Here is a 25,460-nt window from a genome sequence, read left to right as displayed (position 1 = left end):
GGTTCACCCTCGTGTTTCACCTCTGATACTCTTTCTGAAGCTTTGAAGAAATCACGAGAGATGAAATCATCCCAAGTGATGCCCTGCAATCCAAGCTGATGAACCACCAAAATCTTTATAAGAGCAAAATGATAGACACTGTTAAGTTGCTGCTGAGGGGTTCTATGTTGTATAAAGGTGGTCATCCTCTCTATGTTCCGACAGATAAAATACGGAATGTTCATCATCCACACCCTGGTGAAATGCATGAGCAACCTGATGTGATAAGCATAAAGACGAGAGAACCGTCCCTCACAGCTGAAATATTTCATGATCAATCGCATGAGTGGAGCATATTCATCTTTCAGGTATCTGAATGGGAACACTCTTTTGAGCTGCCTCAAGAAATTGGGTTTGATGTATGGCTCATAATGCTACCTATCAATCTGTTGTTTTTTGTGCCATAGTTCACCAATATTAGGTATACCTGTTGCTAATGAAACAGTTTCTGGTGTGAGTGTAAAAGTGACACCGGCCAAGATGACTTGATCTCCGTGCAAATGCAAGACAAAGAGCCGAGCCAACTCATAATGAAACTGGACCTCAGCCACCTTTTGACAAAACTCATAGCATGACTGATGCTCAAAACACTGCATAGCAAGAGGACAGGCATGCATTTCTATAAGGGTGATTGGTTCTTCCCTGACATGTTTGCCACTTTTCCGAGGCCTCCGGGGTTCCTGTTCTCTCAAGGGAGAATCACTTTGGGTTTCTGCCTCATATTCAGATGAGTGACCAGATGACATGACTGCTGATATACAAACTGCCTTGAATGAATGCTGATATGTGAAACTGTTGTGTGCAACTGAATATGGACTATTCTTTTGATCTAAACAATGTTGTGACCATGACCAAGGGGAAACAAATGTACAAGGGGATGTTAGGAAGAGGAAAATATCAGGGAATTAGGGAATTTCAAAATAAAATGTAAGTAGGTAAGGGAGGGGAAATGTAGATATGGGATTAGAGTTTTTGGGTTTGGGGATATTGAATAGTGTTTAAGGAGTTTTCATAGGGGTGAGGGATTAGGGATTTAGGGATTGTATGATAGGATTATGAGGGGATTAATGAGGAAATTTGATGAGTAAATTTGGGAATGAGGGACAAAGGGAAATGAGGAAAAGAGAAAACCTTGGTGACAAAACTGTTTTCAAAACCCTAAGCAACTTTTCTTATTGGCAAAGGGAGGTTTTCAAAGTCTTGTTTGATAGCTATTATCCACGAACCCACCACATTCACCATCAAAAACAAAGCAAAAGCGATGAAGGCGAGCCTACCTGGCAAATTGATGTGAGGATTGGGCGATTTGATGAGTTTTCACACCATTTTCGGGCTCCAAACTGTGTGTGCCGTGCTCATCACCCAGTGCACCGCGCAAGGTATATGCACCACGCTAGTTCAAATATACACTGGCTGGAAACGTTGTGTGCGCCGCGCAAGTTATGTGCGCCGCGCAGCCTGCTATAAGCGCCGCGCAGAGGAAATGAGGACCGATCTTCTCCCAAACGCGCAAACTTAACTTGGAATGACTTTCTCCACCTTTGGCATGCACAATGACTTGAAACTTCATTGAAAAACCTTTATATAGACACCAATTTGATTTTTGCCTTTTCCATAACCCACTTTGTTATGTTTTGCAATTGACACTTTTTCAGGATTAATAGACTTCTGACTTTTTTGTTTCCTTCTTAAATTTGGTTGAAACAATGATTTTCTTTGATACTTTTTGCAGGGATAGCTGTGATATGATCTGGCAAAGGAGACCAGGGCTGCGCCTGGATAATTCAAGAACTGAAATTTTTGAAAAATTATTACAAAAATGAAATGTCGACTTATCTTCAAAACAGAGTTTTGAAGAGAAGTCATAATCTATCCGTCTGACAATAAAAATCTTTGAGATAACAAAATATCAGGGACCTCCCTCTGGCCTGTTGGCTTTATTAGACTTTGCAAAAACCGAATTGACTTAACCCTAGACCTAATGACCGAGAACACTGCTATGACCTAGAAACTGAAATAGGACTGCAAAAGACTTGTCAAGACTTTGATTTTTATAAATAGACCTGAGCCAGCAGTGCCAAACATGAGGGGAATGAGCGACACAAACATTTCCATCAGATTTCTGGCATGCTCCTAACGAAATGCAACTGATCGAAACAGATGGGACACCTAAACATGGAATGCAAAAAAGATTTTTGATCTCTGATGGAGGGATAACCAGACCGACTCTAACAACTTCTACAATCAAGTTGGCCAAGAATCCTAGATTCCATGATAGAACATGGATAGAACCCAAAATATCAACATGAATTACCATTTTATTTGACATCATATAGAGGGAAAGTCCATTCAGTTGATACATCACTCCACAAGTGATAAATTTATATACATCTTCATCAAAGCACCTAGAAGAGAAAAGTTTGAAAAGTATATAAAGATTATTGGACTTACAAACAACCCCTAAGGTTAATGGGGAAATGTTAGATAACTAATCCTTGGGATTATGGTATATTGTAAATATTCTTGTAAACTTTAACTTTAAGAGGAATATTATGAGTATAGGTGAATGTGAAGAGTCATTCAACACTCTTGTAAGATGAAACCAAAGATAACTTCTCAAAGTATTTATGTATGATTGAAATCAATGAGTATTTTTTATTTAATGCATGGATTTATTCATCTCTAACCTATCAACAAGTGAAAATGGAGAATAATGTTGAGTTGGAGTGCCACTAATGAATGGCACTTTAGTTGAGTGATGTTGCCATAAATTTTTATTATACAATGATTGTTGTCAGTTGTTTCTATTTTATTTCAACTCATTAATCTCTATATATTTAGAAATAGCTATCATAGTGATATTATGCATGCACATGCAAATAATATGTATAAAATTGTATATTAATCTTGGATTTAGATATCATATACACATTAAGAAAAAATATAAATATTGGAATCTAAATACATCACTATAGCAATTAGATACAACTCACACTTTTGGAATAAACAATCATGCATTCATAATCAAAATGGACACTTTTATATTTCAAAATCCACATTTTTGGAATAAAAAACTCCACTTTTAAAATAGAAAATCACACCTTTTTTGGTTTGAAATTATTCGACTTTTGGAGTAAGAAGTCACCCTTTCAAAAACCAATATTATCACTTTTAAAACCCAATTTTCAACTTTAGAAAATTTGTTATTGACACTTTCATTGCTGTAATTTGTATTTTTTTACTCTACATTCTACCTTAATAATAAAAAATTATGATATAAAGTTCCATAAACACTCACTATTGAACCAGTTTTAATCTAATAAGACTTAAACGAATTAATAGAACACTTTATCTAAATAAGATGAACATATGTTCATCCCAATAAAATAGTATAGTAATCCCCCCACCATGTAGTAGTCCATAATTTCATCACTTTGAAACATTTTCTTCTTATCATCTTGGACCAAAATAGCTTGTTGAAATGGTGTTCATTGACACCAGAGTAGCAAGGGAGAAAATAATATTTAGTTCGGATTATGCATTTATGATGTATGTAAATCACTTGTGTAAATCATTTATGGTGAATGGATAGATGTAACACTAGTGCTTGATTCTGAATGAATTCCCCCTACAAAGGGTGGTTCAGTAGGTTTTATAAGATTTGGCTCTTTGCTGGTGAGGAACATGATAACTTTGGACATGGAAGGACGTAGTGTTGCAGAAGCCTGTGTGCAAAGAAGGGCTATGTGAACAACTTGTAGTACCCCCTCTTGGTAGTCTTCATGGATGTTAGGATCAATTATGTTTAAAATGGTACCCGATAGATAATGGTTCCAAACCTGCACCACACATATACTATATATTTAAATATTATCTCATCTTAAGAAATAGTGAAAACTATGTACTTAATGAAATCATTACCATTGTCAAGAGAGACGGTATGTCATTGGTATGCATAGGGGGTTTATTCTTGATGCCACTAACAATCTCTAGAACTAGCACTCCAAAGCCATATACATCAACCTTTTCTGTCAAATGACCATGAACAAGATATTCTGGAGCCATGTAACCTCTGTGAAAACAAAAACAAAAAAGTATTAGCCACATTTTTAACAATAATGATTTATTTAATTTTCAAATTATTCTCACCTAGTCCCAATAATTCTTGTGCTAAGATGACTTTGATCTTCTGCAAAGTATTTGACCAGCCCAAAATCTGCAATTTTAGGCTTGAAATTATGGTCTAATAGAATATTGCTAGACTTTATGTCTCGATGTATGATGCGTATATCTGATTCTTGGTGGAGATATGCTAGCCCACTAGCAATTCCCAATATAATCTCAAACCTTCTCTGCCAATCTAGTACTTTTCTCATTTTTTCATCTGTTACAAAGTACAATTATATCTCAAATAAATTAAATATAACTCAAAAACATCAATGCTTGTAATTTCAAAATTAATAGTAGAGAAAATAAATTTATAGAGATAAGAAATATTACCAAATAAAAAGAGATCAAGGCTCTTGTTTGAAAGGTATTCATAAACCAAGAGTCTTTCCGGTCCATTCACACTACACCCAAGTAGTTTAACAAGGTTTTTATGTTGAACACGACTAATCAAATTCACTTCATTGAAGAACTCACTCATGCCTTGCTCCCTATTAATAAATATTCTCTTCACAGCAATCTCTATTCCATTTGGTAAAATTCCCTGTCAATAAGTCCTATCTATTTTAATCAATAATGATGTAAATTTATCAATGTATCTAAGAAATAAATAGTAAAAAATGAATGTGGGCATCACCTTATAAACTGAACCAAAGCCGCCTTCACCAATTTTGTTTTTCAAATTGAAATTTTGAGTAGCATTTCTTAGAATTTGAAATTTGTAATTTAATTTTGATTTCGATATAGCTGTTGAAAGTTCACTTGATTCCTCATAATGACCTGTAAAAAAGATAAAAATAAAAGGTATTTTAGAAACATTGTATAGCTATGTTATCAATGGCTGCATGATTTTATATTTTCAAAGCCTATATGATCTTTTATACATTTTATATATGTAGGATTTGAATTCTTTAGTATTTTATTACACTATTGGATGTTTGATTTTCTCACAAATGTAAAAAAATTAATAGAACCTTTCAGTGTTTTATGGCATAGCCCCAATATAATTGTGATATTGGTGGGATTTTGCCTTTCTCATTTTTATCGTTGACATAATTATATAAAAATAGAGTGTTGACATCATTAACTAAACATAGAGTAACTAGTTGTTTAGTATTTGTTCAATTTTATAGAGACAGGAATATCAACAAATTGAAAATTAAAACAATATTTTTTTGTGAGATTAGGATTTTTTATGTTGTTTTATTACAAGGGATATTTTAAACATCTTAACTATTATATATTCATAAATAATTAAAAAAATAAGGGAGGTAATATTTTTTTCTTGATTTGATTAGTTGTGATTGGTGTAAATAATGAAAAATTAGTTGTGGCTCTAATTTTTTATGGCTTGAAGCTCTAGAGGGTGCGTCTCTCCAAAACCTCCCCTAGCTCCTGACATTGCAGCTTTCAATGCACTAAATGCAGTAGGACCAAACATTTACTAAGATATATCTACCATATTTGTGAAGAAAATCGATGACATTCCAAATATTTCAGTTCACGCAAACCAAACATGAGTTATGACCATAAAACTAGCATATCAAGGTTTAGTAGGGTCGCTTATAGGGATCTAGCCCTCCCTAAGGTCTTTCAATCTCTAAATTGATAAAAATTGATGCCCTCTCATCAAGGAACACCTACTAGTTTATTTTTGTGGCTGAGAGCCTTTTACCTTTCTCTTTGAAGAAAAGGTGGATTGAGATCTCATTTTTTTGAAGTGGGCCATATTTCATGGGTGTGCAAAAAATCTATACAAATAGATGGAGTCCTAAATTTAACCTTGAGAATGATGCCCATTCTGCAGCCCTTGTGTGGGTTAAGTTTCCTAAGTTTCTATTCCCTCACTAGAATAAGGAGGCATATTGGAAAATTGGGAATGAATTGGTTTGATACATTGATTCTATTAAACCATGGGAATGGATGTTTGCATGGATATGTATTGAAGTGGACATAAATGAGAGTTTATAGGAAGTATTTTGTCTCAATTTAGACATCTAGATTGTCCTTCAAGAAGTTGATTTTGATCAGTTTGCATTTCAATGCAAATTGTGCCATGAGTATGGGAATTTCACTAAGAATTGCCCAAAATCAAAGGATCGGTAGAAATAGGATGAAGATAGTGAACAATGAAAACAACCAAAATATAAAAGAGTCCTAGATCATCAAAATATAGTAGCAAAAGTGCCAAATGTAAACATAGCAAACATGAAATCCCTCCTCAAAAAAGAAAAAAATATATGGATGAGGCTCATGCTTCCTCCTTAATCACAATAACGACTTAAAACCTTAAGAAAACATGTATGAAGTACTAGAGCGGGAGAAAGAAGAATGGGAAATTCATATCAATGTAAACAAGGAGATTCTTTGGGCCTTCTCTCTTAATAAAAACATAATAGGAGGAAATGAAGATATGCCCTAGCTTAGAAGATGTGATAACCAATGAATGGATTGAAGAAGAATAAAGCTTCCATTCTATAAAAAATAAATTGTGGAGAATGATAAAAGGACCTAAGACCAAGAAAGATGAATAAAAGACTGAGATGGAAGGAAAAACAAGATAGGCATGAGTAGGCAGACAAAGATAAATAAATGTGGATTCAATAAATAACAGGTGATGCACTTACAGAATGCCCAAGGAATACTAGGAAAGGAAGCAACCCAAACCCTACTAAAGGGGGTACAAGGAACACTATTTAATGGTGAAAAGAATCTCTTCAATTTGTATGGGATTAGGCTCAGAAAGAAAAATGTCAAAAGTAAAAAAAAAATTCAAAAAAAAAGAGCTACTAATCATCCTTCTCTAGGAGATGAAAATGGGGGAACAAGAAGTTGTCCAAAAATGTGGCAATAGGCGGTGTCATTGTTGGGTGAAGGATATTAGCTCTCATGGGGCCTTAGGATGATTGTGCATGGTATGGTCCACCTCTATTTTTTAACTTCTTCTAGAGCTTAGTTCTCTTCACTAGATAACTTTCTTCTTATTTCACATTCTAGGCCAAAAGGTATGTAATATAGCCAATATTTATATGAAAATAATTTATCAAGAAAATATTTCTTTTAGGTATTCTTTGCTCAATATTTGGGAATCAAATTATAAACATAGTTGTTTTTTTGGGGGACATTTTAATAAACTATCGATATTTGGGAAAAATTGGGGGGTTCCCTTTTTAAGGACCCTTTCCAACAAAATATGGAATATTTCATAGCTATTCAAAAATTGATAGACACCATACCAGTGAACAGCAAGTTCATTTGGAACAATAAACATGTGGGCCCTGGGCACATTGTTATCACCTAGCCATTTCCACTAGGATGATCGAAATACACCATGTAGTATAGGTTTTACACAAACAAACCCAATTTCACCTTAGGAAATAATTTAGAGAACCACTTTTCCTACATTATTTATGTTTACCCACTTGAAAATAACCCATAAATTCATTTAATTAATTTAATGTTATTTTCATATTTACCCATTTTGTGAATATAATAAAAAATAATTTCACCCATCCATAGGAATAATAATTAAATAAACTATTATTTATTTATTATTCCTTAATAATTTAACTTCTCTCCCTTGAAATAATTATTAAATCATTACTTAGTAATTATTGCTAACCCATTTTGACTAGGAATAATTAAATAAACAATTATTTGTTTATTATTCCTTAATCTCTATACATTTATGCTATGAATCATTTCTAAATCAATATTTAATAATTATTTTCAACTCACCTAGACCATATCTCCTTAAAGTAATTAATAAATCATTTTTATTTATTAATTACTCTAATCACTTATCTTAATTAACTCAATTAATCATTATTTTTGAGTTAGTTCACTAGATAAATATTATTGACCATTTCATTAATCTTTTCGTCTCTTAAATATAATAAAATACTCCTATCGATTAGAACTTGATTTGGTATAATGTGTTGAAGTTAACAAAAGAGAGCCTGCCAGAGTTGAGTTAGTGAGGAGTCCTCAACCAAGGCACAAGGAACATAGAAATATGCCTGATATAGACTGACACCAAGGAGAATGATAGAAAATAAGGGGATTGGTGGACTTACGACTTCACTTGTCAGAGTATTATATGTAAGGCTGACCTAGCAGCGACTGACATGATTCTAGAGGGAATGGTCAATTACTCAGTCGGGGGCTTTTAAAAAATAGATGAGGATAGCTGGAGGTCAAATTGGGGCAATACATGATGAATTTGACACACGGAGAGGATGACATATTGTAACAGGACTCAATGGGGTTTTAAACAAACTCCATGGATATAAGGGTGACTCATATCTGATGATTTGAATAATGTCACTCAATGATGTTGTGACAGGGATGAGCCCCAAGGGGGAATCAAAACATGTGTAAAATGTGTTTACTCATGATGAAACTCCACACATAATTTTGCAGGTGCAAAGACAAAGTGGTGCCAAAGTACGAGCGAAAAATATGAATATATTTGATTTCAGTAGGTGGCAAAGTGAGACCTCAAGGAAAAGATGGCTTTCAATTGAAGTGTCAAATTGCCAAAAATGAAAAGAAACCCATTATATAGCTTTTCCAATCATATAGATGAATCGTTAAACTCAGTTACAATGAGTCTGTAATGGCCAAGGGAAAAAACTAGGGTTTTCCTATAAAATGGCTTCTTGCCCCCAATTCAAATTCATTTGTGCATTGCATTGGTGGTGAATTTGGAGAGGAGGATAGAGCCCTAAAACTTTACAAGCTCATAGTGGAAAAACAAATTGATGGATTTTAGATCTTGCGACTTTTAGGTGGGTGGCCTAACTTGTCTAAAATGGCCTTAATACTTCATGGAACGATGCTTCATGGTGAAGCATTAAGGAAATTCAACTGAGGGAATGCACTATTAGAGGGTGTCTAGAGCCATCCCCATCCACCAAGTCAAACATGGGGATCGAGTGGTAAGTGTGGCATCACATAGAGTATAATGGTTCAATATATGGTATCAATCATGTACACTGTGTGATGTGTATATGGCTTCCTGGAGAGACAGATAAGACAAGTTATCCAAGGAATGAAAGGATAATTTACCATATCTAGATCTTTGGGGTATAGGCCGAGACTGATGTTAAATAAGTGACTAGGTGGCCAAGGGGTCCATCATGCCCCCAAGCATGAGATACTACCCCCCAGGGGATGATTATGGAGGGGACTGATCAGGTATGCAAAGGTGGGGATGATGTCCCTTGCTAGATGCCTATGCAACATGTTATGGACATGCCGAATGTATTTAGAATAATGGATTTAGACACTTATTGATTCACCCCTATTAGTATTTCCAACATCCTTGGACAATAATGAGGCTTAGGGTCCGGTGTCATTATCGGGTGGAAGAAATGTCATTGGCTGCAAATGGGTGTTTAAGAAGAAGATGAGTGCATAAAGCAGACTGGAGAAATGCAAAGCTTGGTTAGTAGCAAAAGGTTACTCAAAATTAGAGGGAATTCACTTTGGTGAGATCTTTTCTCTTGTTAAAAATTTAACTTCTATTAGATTTATTTATCTGCTACTGTTACTTTTGATATTGAGGTAGAATAGTTGGATGTGAAGATAAAATTACTACATGGGGATATAGAAGAAGAAATTTGCATGAAACATATAAAATAATATGTGGTGAAGGGAAAGAAAGAGATTGAATGTAGGCTAAAAAGTACTTATATGGGTTAAAACAATCACCAAGGACATAGTATCAAAATTTGTTACTTATATATTGGGACTTAGCTTCACAAGGCACAAAACATATCATTGTGTGTATTTAAAATTAGTTGATGATCATCATATTTATTTAGCCCTATATTTGGATGATATGTTGCTTATTGGAAATAACAGAGAAATCATCAAGGAGTTGAAAACTTAATCATCCTCTTAATTTGATATGAAGGATATTGGTGCTACAAATTTCATTTTGGACGTGGAAGTTAAAAGAGGTCAAGAACATGAAACTCTAGTTAAATCAAAGGAAATACATTGAGACAATATTGTAGAGGTTTAATATATAGAAATATAAACTAGTAAAGGTCCCTATTTTATAGATGTAAAGTTATATGCAAAACAATGTCCCAAGACGCAAGAAGAGGAAGAGGACATGTCCCATGTTTCATATGCCAATGTGGTTGAAAATTTGACATATGAAATGGTTTGTACTAGAGTAAACATTGAACATGCAGTGGGAGTATTAAGCAGGTATATGTTAAAACCAACGAAGCAACATTAGACAATACTAAAGATAGTTTTCAGGTATTTACATGGAACTACTAGCTATAGATTCTGATTTTGACGAAGACTAAGATTGGATAGAGTGTTGGACACACATGCCTTTGTTAATGTAGATTGAGATGGGCATTTGGATTGTGGAAGATATACAAGTGGGCATGTGTTTAATATATTTAGAGGAGCGATTAGTTGGATGAGAAAGAGACAACATGTAGCAACATTCTCAAGTACTAAGGTTGAATACATGGAAGCCACTCATGCAAGCAATGAAGAAATATGGTTTTAGAGATTGTGTTCATTTATTGGATTAGCATAGGGATCTATAAGGATATATTGTGATAGTAAAAGTGCAATATCCCTAGTAAGGAACCTACCATATCATTCTCAGAAAAAACATATTGATGTTCAATATCACTTTGTGATAGATATTTGAAAAAAACAGGGTGTTGTTGGTGAAGGTAGACACTTCTAATAATGTTGTGGATCTATTAACAAAATCAGTGAGCATTGAGAAGTTTTAATCGTGTAGAGAAACAATGAGATTGTTGATCTTGTACTCCTGCAACCCCTTGTGTGCAAAGAAAAGAACAAGTGAAATCATTTTTGAGGTGTGTTATATTCTTTGCACAACTACCCCTAGGCATTGTACATTATGTCAAGTGTAGGAGGATTACAAAGGAGGCAAACACACCCCCCCCCCCCCCCCCCCAACAAAACATATCATTGTGTGTATTTAAAATTAGTTGATGATCATCATATTTATTTGGTCCTATATTTGGATGATATGTTGCTTATTGGAAATAACAGAGAAATCATCAAGGAGTTGAATACTTAATCATCCTCTTAATTTGATATGAAGGATATTGGTGCTACAAATTTCATTTTGGACGTGGAAATTAAAAGAGGTCAAGAAAACATGAAACTCTAGTTAAATCAAAGGAAATACATTGAGACAATATTGCAAAGGTTTAATATATAGGAATGTAAACTAGTAAAGGTCCCTATTTTATAGATGTAAAGTTATATGCAAAACAATGTCCCAAGACGTAAGAAGAGGAAGAGGACATGTCCCATGTTACATATGCCAATGTGGTTGAAAGTTTGACATATGAAATGGTTTGTACTAGACTAAAAATTGAACATGTAGTGGGAGTATTAAGCAGGTATATGTTAAAACCAAGGAAGCAACATTAGACAATACTAAAGATGGTTTTCAGGTATTTACATGGAACTACTAGCTATAGATTCTGATTTCAACAAAGATTAAGATTGGACAGAGTGTTGGACATACATGCCTTTGTTAATGTAGATTGAGATGGACATTTGGATTGTGGAAGATATACAAGTGGGTATGTGTTTAATATATTTAGAGGAGTGATTAGTTGGATGAGAAAGAGACAACCTGTAGCAACATTCTCAAGTACAAAGGTTGAATACATGGAAGCCACTCATGCAAGCAATGAAGAAATATGGTTTTATAGATTGTGTTCATTTATTGGGTTAGCATAGGGATCTATAAGGATATATTGTGATAGTAAAAGTGCAATATCCCTAGTAAGGAACCTACCATATCATTCTCAGAAGAAACATATTGATGTTCAATATCACTCTGTGATAGATAATTGAAAAAAACAGGGTGTTGTTGGTGAAGGTAAACACTTCTAGCAATGTTGTGGATCTATTAACAAAATCAGTGAGCATTGAGAAGTTTTAATGGTGTAGAGAAACAATGAGATTGTTGATCTTGTACTCCTACAACCCCTTGTGTGCAAAGAAAAGAACAATTGAAATAATTTTTGAGGTGTGTTATATTCTTTGCACAACTACCCCTAGGCATTGTACATTATGGCAGGTGTAGTGGGGGGATCACAAAGGAGGCAAACCCCCCCCCCCCCCCCACCTATTTGTGGGGAGTGTAGAGGAGGTAAAGCTAAAATAAATATATATTAAAAAGTGGTATTTTGCATTTTTCTTTTGTTTTCGGCACACTATTTTCACTTTTAGCAGTTTTGTAGCATATGGTGGTTTATCCCATAGTTTTGTAGTTTCAATTAATAAACAACAATTGCATTCTAATTCAAGGTAAATAAATTTAATATATATATATATATATATATGGTAATGTAATACTATAAAGATAATTTATATTGAAAAATATTTCTAGTGTTCCTAGTTTGGGTTCCCAAGGAAAAATATCCATCTTAATAAGTGTTTTTTCCATTGCATATTTTCTATTTTATTAAGAATCTTTTTGTAGTAATTATTTGTACAAGGTAAAACCTACATCTTTGAGATGGAGATGGCATATAGACGCAATATCTCAATCCTAGTTATACTTGAGAGAAATCATCATAATATGATCAAAGGGAGATAAGTGGCATGACTAAAAAAAATAAGCATTATTACAAAGAAATGATTGGGAAGAAAATATAAGTTAGGAAATATTATAATTATAAGATTGTTGAAGATGATGTGTTGCAATGGAAAGACAATATTTATGTGCCCAACCAAACGGACTCTAAGGAGGTTAGCATTCCATGAGGTAGTGTCATATTTTGAATTCACAATGTATTAAAGGACATATCAAAGTATAAAGAAGATGTAGTAATGACTAGGATTAAATTCAGATACAACCACATTTGTAGCTTGATTCTTAGAATGTCAATAGATAAAAGTGGAACATCAACATCGCACTAGAAATTTGAATGCCTTGGGCATGCCATCATAGAAATGAGGAGAAATATCTATGGATTTCATCAAAGGATTACCCAACACCTGTAATGGTAATGACTCCATACTATTAATGGTTGATTGATTAACAAAGATATTCCATTTCATTCTAGTAATGATGATCAATTGGGCAGGTGACATAGATTGCATCTTCATCAAAGAATTAGTGAGGCTACATGGTGTGGTTGATTGTGATTCAAAGTTCACCTCTGGATTTTGATAGAGCCTATTTCATGATTTCCAAACTAAGTTTAGTTTCAACAAAACCTACTATCCAAATATGGGACTCAAGAGGACATACAAAAATAGTCAATTGAACTTTGGAAGACATGCTTAGAATGTATGTAATGAATCAACTTGGAAGTTAGGAAGATTGTATACCTATGATAGAGTTTTCTTACAATAATAAGTATCGACGCTCTATCAAGAAGAGTCAATTTTAATTCCTACGTGTATGAAAGTACAACTCTCCTATGACTTAGGATAATTTGGAAGTGTAGTTATTGTTGAATAGGATAACTAGAGGGAATGAAAAGAATAATAAAGCAAGTTCAATAGAATCTAAAGAGTACCTATGGTCAACAAAATAATTATACATGCAAGAGAAGGATAGAGAAAATTTTCAAGGTGGGGGAAAAGGTGTTCCTTATCATTAAGCATAATAGAATTGCATTACATTTAAGAAAATGGAGGAAATTCACACGTACATATTACGAAATTTGTTGAGATCATATCACAAAAGGGTGTTGTAGGTTAGAAATTAACTTTAACATCACAAGTGTGATTTCATAATGTATTTTATGTACATTTACTTAAGAAAGATGTGTATGGCCCTAGTCATGTGTTGGACATTGATTCTACAAAGATGAAGGAATCCATAGAGTTTCTCATTGAGCCACTAGTAATTATCGATAGTGAGAAATAACATTTGCAAAACTAAATAATAAATTGGGTTTAGATCCATTGGTAACACTACTTAGGATATGATGACAATAGGATTTAGACTCATAAATAAAGAAACTTTACCCTCACATATTTGATCATGGCATGGCACTAGATCATAGCCCTTACTAGTGGGGTAGGATTGTGAAAACCGTGATGCTATATTTTGTTCTATGTTGTTTTAGATTTAATATACTCTTATAATTAATTCTTGGACCTAGACATTTATGTGGCTTATGGATGTTGACATTAACTCTTAACACCTAGTCATATTGATTGATGATGATAGTGTGGCTTGAAAATATGTCCTTATGTCATGTCATATATGATGTTTTAATATTATATGTTTACCTAGAAAACATTAGCCCATAACTTTAGCGGTTGTGTCTTTAGGGAGCCCTTGGGATTCCACGATGTTTCTTGAATATTTTTTTTATTCTTTGACTCATCAATGATATGTATTACCCAGATGTTATGATTTGTTTATGATGACGTTGTTGTATATGTGTATACATGGATGTGTTGTATTTACCAATTTTATGCAAGTGAAACAATGAAGAGGAAATGCACCTAGGGGAAGGGATCATGTCACAATTAGGATGTCTATGCACCTAGTGCCTTGTAATATTTTCCTTTTGGCCCAAATTGCAAGACACTACTACATCTGTGGCTACAATCACTAGTTTATGGTGGTAGTAAGATCCTTGTTTGAGTGGGGTTCCACTAATATCATGGTTGCGGTCACCAACTAAAGGCGGAGCAAATATCCTTGCATTCCATAATCCCACTAGACTTAAAGGCAGTAAATGTTCAAGATATTATCCAAAACACCTAGGTTGAATTGTTGTGAGATTATTCAATTTATTCTTGAGTATAGTGGGTGTGGTTCATGAGATTTTCCATGACTTTGTGATTTCCATGCCCCATTGAGCTTGAACCCTTCTCAAGGAAAACACTTGTGAAGCTAGTTGCATTAATTGGTTCGAAAATCAACCGTTAGGTGTGAATTCAACACTAATTGGTTGAAGGTTTGGCTCAAGGGATCACGAGCAATGGTAGCTCAATATTTGGATTATAGCTAGCTAAAAGATACATGTATTGTATATTTTAGAATCAATGTGTTTTTAGGTCTATTGTTATTTAACTTAGTTATGTGTTTTAATTTTTATGAATTATGGCTTGATTCTTATACACTATTCTTTTTATACCCATAGTTGTGAATGATTAGTGTTGAATTAGAGTTTCAAGTAGAATTTCTAGTATTAAAGGGGAAAAATTAGTGATACCCATTACATTGTACAAAATTCAACACACATATTCCATATTTAATCCTTCTTTAGCACCAACACCATAAGGGTCCACATGGAACATGCTAGCTTCAATTAGCACGGTCACTTAGTAAAAAATGTTTGAAAAACATTCATTCATGAAGTTATAAAAAATAAAAATAAAAGATAAAAAATATAAAAGCTTTGTTTTTTGAATTTTTCACAAACTCCCCTTATTTATCTCATTCCTTAACCATATGGAACTTTTTCCATTTCTCATGGAAAATTGTGTCAATAATTAAAGTGTGTGTATTCTCCAATATAAGAGCAAAGTCTCTTAATTCCATTTCTCCAAAAAAAAAAAAAAAAATTGAAACCACACCATTCATGAATATATATATATGTGTGTGTGTGTGTGTGTGTGTGTGTGTGTGATGTTGGTCATCACCCTTGAAGTTTGAAATATATATATATATATATATATATATATATATATATATATATATATATATATATATCTCCTCACTCTCCACCATAGAGTTTTGGTATAAACCGAGGTTAGGGAAAGTTGGAGTCTTGCAGTAATTATATCTCGTGCTTAATTAGTGTATTTGGAGGAGATCACTTTGATTTTGTGAAAATTAATTCATAGCATCTCAAAAATTTATGTAAATCCTACTTTTGTTATGTTATTATCTTTGACATGTTATTTCTCTACGTAATTATCCTTTTGAGGGTTTACTATCAGCATCATAGATATATTTTTTCCATTAATTAGCCCCTTGGATTAATCAATAAAATAAAAGAGTTACTCTTCTTGCAATTGGAGATGTTAGTTAGGTAAGTTTTATGTTCCTTAAGTAACATTCATGTGATGTCACTTCTTATGAAAATAATGTCTATATCCCATAAATATAAGGTACCACTGAAAACTACACAACATCCAAATGAATAATGTCATTGTCCAACTCATCAATGAATTGACTTGAAATATAAAAATTGAACTTGTGCTAACAAGTGATTTAAAGCTCAATATCCTTCCATAACCATCACAATGGATATGGTTTGAGATGTATCATGGAAATGAATCTCCATTATTGAACCAAGGATTCATAAATCACATTCATTTAGGTACATGAATAAAAATTATTATCATAACGTTCTTCATGATTTGCATCTTCATATGGAACTACTTCTCCCTCGTAATATTTTTCTTTTCACAATATATGTAGAGGAAATGAATTTATCTTAGACACTATTGCTAAATTTTGGTTGTATGAACATTTATGCTCTATCATCAACATCAAATGGCCTAGCAATCTCCTTCCCTTCCATTTTTGTAGAATGAAATTCTAGGAAACCTTATGCCAATATTTTTCTTAGAGATGATTTTTGGTGCAATTCCTAGTAGTTCTTCTTAACATGACCATTATTTTAATAATTTACATTTTAGTTCCTTTAGTTATGTTGCATTGAAATTTTAACCCTAACTTGTTATTTCTTCCCCTTCTATTGTTAGGTCTTATTGCCATCTAATTTTCATGTGTTGGATGCATCCACTTGCTACTTACCATGCTTAGGCTATATATACATAGCCTTCTTATAAGCCTCATCAAAACCCTTAACCTTGAAAATGACAACTTCCTTGTGGTTGTGGTTGAATACACTTAGTTTTTAACTCAATTGTACAATCATGAACTTCTTGTCCTTGTCACTATCTCAAGTAATGCCACTTGAACTCATCATCTAATTCATAACCCAGGGGATAGAGTTTACCTTTAATAAGAGTATTGAACACTTCATATCAACTATCTAATTCTACTTGCTAAAATTCCTTCTTGATAGATATTTCCCACCATGTAAGAAGTGCATATCCTTCCATATTTAATTGAGAGAAACATTTTTTACATGTAGCATTCAACCCATAATAGATGAAGTAATATTCTAGTCACCTTAGGAAATTACTTAATCTTTCAAGGTCATTTTTTCCATCTCGAATTTTGGTGTTAGCGTTAGCATAGAATCTTAATGGATTTTTGGAGGTCTAGTAGTCATATTGTCCTCAAAATATATTAATGTGATCCATATTTAGGATTCCCTAGCCTATTCTTACTACTCTACATTAGGTATTTTGAATTTGTGCCTCTACCTTTACCTACTATTCCATGAACCGTTTCCCACAACATCTCTACAACACTTTTTATTGTTGCTCCTAGAGACAACCCCTGGGTTGAAGAGAAGGGTCAGTGCCTAGGACCTCTTAGAGTCTCACGAAGATGAATCATTGTTGCTCAAGATTTAAATGTAAAATGATTAAAATAGGGTTCAATAATCCTACTCAAAGCCCAGCCACATTACATACATTGACGATATTTCATTCCAAAGAATTAAAGTTCAACCATGGTCGCCTATACACCGATAGTGAAGTCTCTTTAGGTATTGTAGTATAGGTGAGGGAAGAGATAAAAGAAAGAAATATGGTGTAGAGGACTAGATATAGAATCATGGAACTAAACTTCAGTAGAATTATGTATAGACCAAGGAAATGAAATCAAAAACCATGGAGTGCATTTTAAGTCTTTCAATCTCACATCTACAAGTACCATTTTCCATAGCATGACACAAATAAATTTGACATACAAGATTGAGTTCCAATAGCTACAATTACACGATTTCTAAGAGGAAAGAAGCACATATGAAAATGATAAAGAAAGACAAGAACAGATGCTCCACATATCAGTTCTTGGAATCAACAAAATCTTCTTCATTAATCTTCCAAAATAGCATACATATCATAAAGCCTGAGAACTTGCAAAACTTGTAGGATATTACAACCTCCATAATAGAAAATTAAACCCCTACAAATGAGTTCCTATTCCATTTTATAAGGAGAGTCCTAAAAAAAATAGTTACAAAAATACCTTGAAGTGTGACACCTATCTAAACTAATCAGCTATCCAAGTGTGCCAATGGCCTAATTGTCCTAATTATTACATAACAAACTTGATTCTTTCTTGAAAATCAAATATTTGTAAAATTTCCCAAAATGAAAAAGATATGTCATGATTCCAAATCAAAAACGATCTTCACTACAGGCTCACTTGATCCTTCGAAGTGGACCCATGCTCCACTACTTGTACTCGCAGTGGGTTAACCAGTTGGTCACATCTTTTCCATGAAACTGGATTTGGTAGGGGAGTGTGCATAAGGGTATTGTAAACCATACTTAAATTTGTGATATCAATGTAATTTGGTCTAGCCATGAACAAGGTCTTCATAAGCCACAACAACTATAAGTCTCTCTGCAAATAGTTCACTATGATGTTGCCCTTGAGGGTGGCAGTCTTCTCATGTGATGAGTCCACCTTGCTCTTAGCCTCAACTAACAATTGCTCATACTTCTCCCTTGGTGGTAGATGTCCTTGGAAATCCCAACAACTAGGTAAACCTTCTCTAGTCCTCTGGTCAAAATTAGAGTTAAATGTTGCAACTAACTTTTCCAACTCACTCACATGCATTTTGGCCCTATCCCTCGCTTTATTATTCTGGATAATTTTGGCAACTTTTATGATTACACCTATCCTATCAACAATATCTATTCCCCTCAATTAATTAGGTGATTTCTCATTAAGGAGCCTGATAAAATTCTCAACAGTGTTGGCATTCCTTGCATTCTCCTCTTTGGCTGACAGGATAGAGAATTTAGTGGTTTTCACTGTAGATTTCTGTTCTGCAACTAATTTTAGGTGTTCCCATATTTTCTTTATTCCAGAGATGATATCATCCCATATTACCTACCTAGCTTTGACGAGGGCCATGTTGCTCTTCAAATTATTCTTCAGTGCTTTAATCTCGTCTTGTGCCACCTGATACTTATTATTAATTTGATCCAAACTTGCCTAGGTCGACTTGAGTTGTTTCTCATTATTTTCCAGTGTGTACTTGGTGTTGTCCATGTCAATCTGTATCTTTTTAATCTCGCGCTAATAGTTGTGGCTCTATAAGGGCCTTGGTTAACTACCCAGTGGGGTCCTGTGGGTTATCCGGCACAAACGCAATGAATTTATGGGAATCAATATCATATTGCAACTCAACTACCTTCAACTTGAGTGCTACCACCTCATTATTCCTCTCAATCAACTCCTTGGCCAAGATTTCCTTCTCATTTTCAACCTATGCCAATTCCTTGGTTTGTACATGCTCTGCAACAGACATTTTAAGTTGTTGCCTTAGTGACTGTATTTCTGATTGTGAACCTTTGATAATAGCATCTATGGAATTCTTATCACTTGGATCCACCCCCAACTTGATAATATGTTCTTTTTAACCTTCATTTTGGATATGGAGGGCTCTTGCGTTGGCCTTCTCCTACTTTACCTTAGTAGCTACTTTCTCCAACAAATTCTCAGCCTTGTTGATGGTCAAGGCTCCCTTACTTAACTCACTATATATCATCTGCCCTGCATGCCTGTATAAATTGATTTTATCTTGTAAGGGGACAGTAGTCATGTCTAGAGATAAGTCCATTATTCTGAACTGTGGCCGAGAGGGGAGGGACTGCACTGAAGGGTGATACAGAGAAAAATTCATATGATTTCTTTCTAGGTCCATGGCAGCCAAGGGCCTGGTATGATATGGCACTGAATGAGAGGCCATCTATGATGACATTTCCTCCCATAACTTCTTGTTCCTCTCCTTTGTTAGATCCCCTTCCTCCCATTTAGGTCTGGCGATTGTTGTTCCTCCAATTGAACCCAAAATTGATGCCTCAGTTGAGCTGGAGGTGATAGCTTGTTGGGGATCCTCTAGTTGCACTTGGAAGCTTAGTTAGTTTAGGCTCTTCTTTGTCAATATTACCTCAATCTCCTCCTTTGTATGCTCCTAAAGCTTCACCTTCTTGGTCAAGGATGCATCCTCCATCTCAGTGTCACCTGCCTCATCAATACTCCTTTTCTGAGGTTGTTCCTTTGTGCTTGGTGTTTCGATCTCCATCTCTGTATCAATGGGCCATGAATCAAGATTAGCCTTCCATTATAACTCTGGTTTAGATTCATGTTCATAGGCCGAGGCATTAATCTCTTTCTTCCAACTATAAATAATACCATGAGGATCATAACGCCACACCTCTCTAATTTCAAAGTTCAACTCCTTCAACATAAGTTCCACCTATTAGAAAGTTTGTCTAGAGTTCATAACAAAGGGGCCTACAGTCATGGGAAGCTTAAACATATATCCCTTTTTGGTAGGGAAAAAATGGATTTGATCTATGTTTAGGCTCTACCTAATAAACTCCAAGGAAAAAATTCTCATGGGCATAAAATACAAGAAACCGGTAAGGAGGCAATTCAGACGTGTATATTTTGATTTCGGTGTAGTCTTCAAACAAATACCACTCACACAACCTAGCATCTTTGTTGAGCTAATGAATGCTCCTAGGTTGGGGTAATACTTAAGGAGGGGAGACTTTGTTGATAATTTTATAAGCAATGACCATGAAAGTAGAGAGAAAGTGTGAAAACCCTTCATTGTTGGGTTCTTTTTTCAGAGAACTGTCCCAGACAACCATATATTTCCTTTTATTATGGGTGTCTATAATGTTGAGGCCTAGGTACACAAATTATTCCACATGAGTGTAAAGGAACAATTAAATAAATATGGAGTAATGACTTAAGGAGGAAGCCAAATAGTATCGCTCGCACCGAACTTGATGTCTTCAGCCACAAAAGAGGGAATGTCAAGGACAATGTCTAGCATCATAATCTTATGTAAAAGCCCTAAGGATGCTTTCGAGACATATGTTATATCATCCTCACAAAATAGCCATAATATAATAGAGAGGATGGGTTACACAGACTGTTAAAACAAAGAAATAGGAAGGTTTTATGAGTTGGCAGGCAATTCTGCATTTGGGGCTAGGATTAGTTGGTGAAAGACTTGTTTCTCTCCAGCCGAATCTCCAATGTAATCACATAAGAGCATGGTCTCTATAACCTTATCCAAATTTTGGGATTTCAGTTAAAGGAAGGAATTGTGTATCAATTCAGGGGTGACTTCCAAAATTTTCTTCCCAATGGAGAAAATACAACAATTTTTCTCTTTAACGGACATGGCCATGAGCAACGATGTGAATTCTAGGAAAGAGTACACCTCAATCCTATCATTATGACTCAAAATGTGTCTTCCTTTTCCAAATAGCATCCATAGAAGTCAAATCGAACGTCGGATAGGTTTAGAGGGTAGGAGAAATCGTGAATTCCCCCCTCAGTTTCCATAAAGGGTTCGGTGTGGCTCGAGGGTTTTGGTTTTTCTTTTTTGGGGTTTTTGACGAGATCTTTTTCAATTTGATCATGATAATAAATTGTGCAAGGATTAGGATACTGTGAATCACCTAGTAAGTGGAGTAAAATGGACACTGAGGGTGCGTGAAGGTCCTTACACCAATTGGCAGACAGTCAAGTGGAGATAGCTATAAACAGATGGCACGACTTAGAGACAGAACAATTTAAAATAGGCAAGTTTAAATTACAATGTTTAGTGTGTGAGGTGCAATGGTTGGCTCACAGATTTTTTTACACAAGAAAAGGGAAGAGGTGGCGTGGGGGAGACATGTGGCAGAATTGGATTGGGTAGAGGCCAAGGGAGGAGGGTTATGTATCAAATAGTCTCGTGTTCGCTTGCCATGCTCACCTAATAGTGGTATCAACTATTGACATGGTCATTGGATCAACCCGATAGGTGGTGGACCCATTTTACCTCCTCTGTCGTGGTGCATGAGCGAACTTGGAGTCAAGGCTCGACCCCTCGAAATTAATCACAACGGTTGATTTGTGTTATCCACTTTATTGACTCTGAATTTCCAAGAGAAAGCGTCGACTTAATTTTCACACTTTTTTACCTTACTGAGCTTCTCCCAGGTGAGGTCGCCTCAAGATGGACGATGATCTGCTCTATTGGTGGTAGTTACTTAACCATATACATTTGGAAAGTGGGGGGAGGGCCCACTGCCACTTCGCAGATCGTGTGGGTCAGAAATGGTGTTTTCTAATACTTCCTCTGATCCAGGTGGATATTGGTGTCCATCTGACTATTCCACTTGGACCCCCACCATTGTTTCTTCCAGTTTTTCACTTTCCTTAATTATGGCATAGTTTACTATTTTCGGTATATTTTCGAATCCTGAACTTCTAGAGCTGTTTTTAGGCCCTAAATGATATTTTTTAGGAAAACCACTGGTGGCTATTAAAATTTTTGAACTCAATATTTGTTGACAACAATTTTAGTCATTAGATAGGTATTTCTAATGAGGTATCATGTTCGTCAAACGAAGATCGTATCCCAAAGTTACAACCCCGAGAAGTTGATATACCAACTTACCCTAATAGGGCCCATAGTTTGGTGTTTCATCTCCTAGGGTTAGGTTTTTGGATGTTTAGGGTTTTCCAATGTTTCTCAATAATAAATAGGCCTTCAAACCTCATTGGAACATAGTTCAGAGGCATGTAGCTACCACATCTCTTCTCAGAGATAAGCTACAATCGCGCAAGCTAGTTTATTTCCATTCCGTATGTAAGCATATTTCAATTCTTTGATATTATTTAAATGAAGTTTTATTTTCACTGCATCTCTATGTGTATGGTTATATTTGTAATTTGTTGTGTTCTTGTTTAAATTCAGACCAATGGTATTAGAGTGGTCTGCTCTTTCTCGATCCTTCTTTGCATGTCCCCAATGGGGTATAAGGAGTTAGGGCTCGATCTGGTTGAACCTTTGCAAGGTTAGCCTCGCAAAACCTGATGACTTCCCATGGGGGAAGAAAAGAAAGCTGAGGGAGCAAGAGATCCTATCAAAATATTGCTCAAGGAGGCCCTCGAGAAACAAAGGAACACAATGATGGATAACTTTGCCCAAATCATTCAACAGTTTCCCACCGATGGCGCATCCACATCCAACAGCCACTTTAGAGGTGCTACAACTTTTAAGGTACAAGTAAACTTTGGCATTCCCATATTTGAGGGCCAAATAGATGCAGACACCGTAGATAAATGGTTAAATCTACTAGAAGGACATTTTTTCTGTTCATGATTTTTCCAGTCGGGAAAAGATTACTTATTCTCTTCTCAAAGATGCCCCCCACGTCAAGGATTGGTGGGAAGCCTACTATGAGCAAAAGGATGAATGTACACCCTCACTATTTTTAGCAACACCTAGTTGGAATTCGTTCTGGGACACCATCAAGGAGCAGTACTACCCTGTCAAGGGCTATGAGGATAAATAGATAAAGTGGACCACGTTGTGGCAGGGAAGGGACCAAGGCGTGTTGAAGTTTACCAATGTTTTTCATACCCTTCGCACGAAGTTGGGTATCAAGGATTCTAAGAAACATTTGGTACTCAAGTACCATGGCTGCCTACACTAGTACATCTAGGATGAGATGGAGTTCCTATACATCACCTCACTCGGCACGACGAACCGATACACTATCAAGATCAAGCAAAAACTTAAACAGAAAAAGGAAGACTTTGGATTTGCAAATCCGAAGCAAGGGAAAGGTGCCCCCCAACCCACAGAACAATGGACAAAGCCAAGGCAGGGCATCCCCAGACAACCCGCCAAAGCCGTAAGCAATGAACAACATCGTGAAGCTAAAGAAGGACACGGGAAAGTGGTGTGAGTTCCATAATAGCTCCACTCACAACACAAGTGAGTGTCGAGCCAAGCAGTCACTGGTGGTTGAGCTGAAAGTTTTTGAATCAAATGCATGTTCCAACTCTAAGTCAGAACCCAACAAGGGGAATGACAAATGGAAGCAGATTATTGATTTGAATCCCAATGCCACCGTTTCCACCACAACGATCATAGAAGGAAGAACCTGAAGATCCATAGGAGGAAGAGTGCCTCTTCCACTCCCAGATGTGGGTAAAGGGTTCCTCGCTACGTTGTCGACAGCGAGATCCAAAATAACCTCATTTCAGCAGAGGTTGTGAAGCGGCTGGGTTTAGCAACCACAGAACACCCACAACTGTACACCATCAAGTGGCTTTACCAAGGACAGGATCTCCGTGTTAGCCAGCAATGTCACCTTTGATACAGCATCAAGCCCTTCACGAATGAGGTATTATGTGACGTTGCTCCTCTTGATGTTTGTGATGTATTATTAAGACAACCATACTTGTGGAAGCGACATGCTATGTATGAGTCAAGGACTCGCGCTGTTATTATTACCTTGGGAAATAAGTTGTATAGGATACTGGAGGTAGCACCGCCTACCACAATCTCTTTGGTTACTGCAAAAAAATGCACTAAGCTCATTTCCAAAACTGGGAAATTTGTTTTCCTAATGATACGCCCTTAGGGAAAGAAGAATACGGTGGCCACGACCTCTAGACAAGGCCCCTCCGCATGACAACGACAAATGGACAAGGTCATGGAGGAGTACGAGGACATATTCACCTCCCCTAGAGCAGTGCCTCTTCACTGTCAAGTCAAGCATTCCATCGATCTGACCCCAGGTGTGTCATTTCCCAATGGACCAATCTATCGACACTATGTTCTAGAGAACGATGAAATCGAGAGGAAGATTCATCACCCTGTGGGAGCTAGATCATGTTGGTACAGAAGAAGGATGGTACTTGGAGACTTTGTATTGACTACCGGGCGCTAAACAAGATCACTATTTGGAATAGGTACCTGATCCCACGAATTGATGACCTTCTAGACCAACTCAAGGGGGAAAAATATTTCAGTAAGATTGACTTGAAGTCCAGATATCACCAGGTACCAATCAAACCCTCTGATGTGTGGAAGACTACCTTCAAAGCCAAGGAGGGAATTTTCGAATTGCTGGTTATGCCTTTTGGGTTGACGAATGCTCCTGCAACCTTCAGGAGGCTGATGGATAACATCTTGTGGACATTCACCAACTAATTTGTAGCAGTATACTTGGATGACATCTCGATCTTTAGCCAAATTTGGGAAGAGTACCTCCACCACATCCGAGAGGTTCTCCAAACACTGCGACAACACAAGTTGTGTGCCAATTTGGAGAAATGCACTTTTGGCGTG

The 25,460-nt window shown here is 35.7% G+C and overlaps 1 protein-coding gene across 1 annotated transcript in view; it reads right to left on the bottom strand.

Annotated features, from left to right (window-relative positions):
* Positions 1-3,354: 3,354 nt before the first annotated feature.
* Positions 3,355-25,460, bottom strand: part of LOC149206402 (cysteine-rich receptor-like protein kinase 2) — a 30,506-nt gene continuing 8,400 nt past the window's right edge. Inside the window, exons 3-7 of the mRNA XM_089393712.1 lie at positions 4,844-4,986; positions 4,540-4,750; positions 4,189-4,423; positions 3,961-4,111; positions 3,355-3,878 (exon numbers count right to left, since the gene is read on the bottom strand). Of these exons, the coding sequence (XP_089249838.1) occupies positions 3,615-3,878; positions 3,961-4,111; positions 4,189-4,423; positions 4,540-4,750; positions 4,844-4,986 (1,004 nt within the window). The 3' untranslated portion in view covers positions 3,355-3,614. The remainder of the gene's footprint in view (positions 3,879-3,960; positions 4,112-4,188; positions 4,424-4,539; positions 4,751-4,843; positions 4,987-25,460) is intronic.

This window comes from Pinus tabuliformis, chromosome 1_2 (assembly GCF_031772625.1).
Source record: "Pinus tabuliformis cultivar Carrire ecotype Pingquan chromosome 1_2, CPIR1, whole genome shotgun sequence".
In the NCBI taxonomy this organism is placed as follows: Eukaryota; Viridiplantae; Streptophyta; class Pinopsida; order Pinales; family Pinaceae; genus Pinus; species Pinus tabuliformis.
The sequence above is the reverse complement of the archived record's forward strand: the minus strand, read 5'-3'. Positions and strand labels throughout refer to the sequence as shown.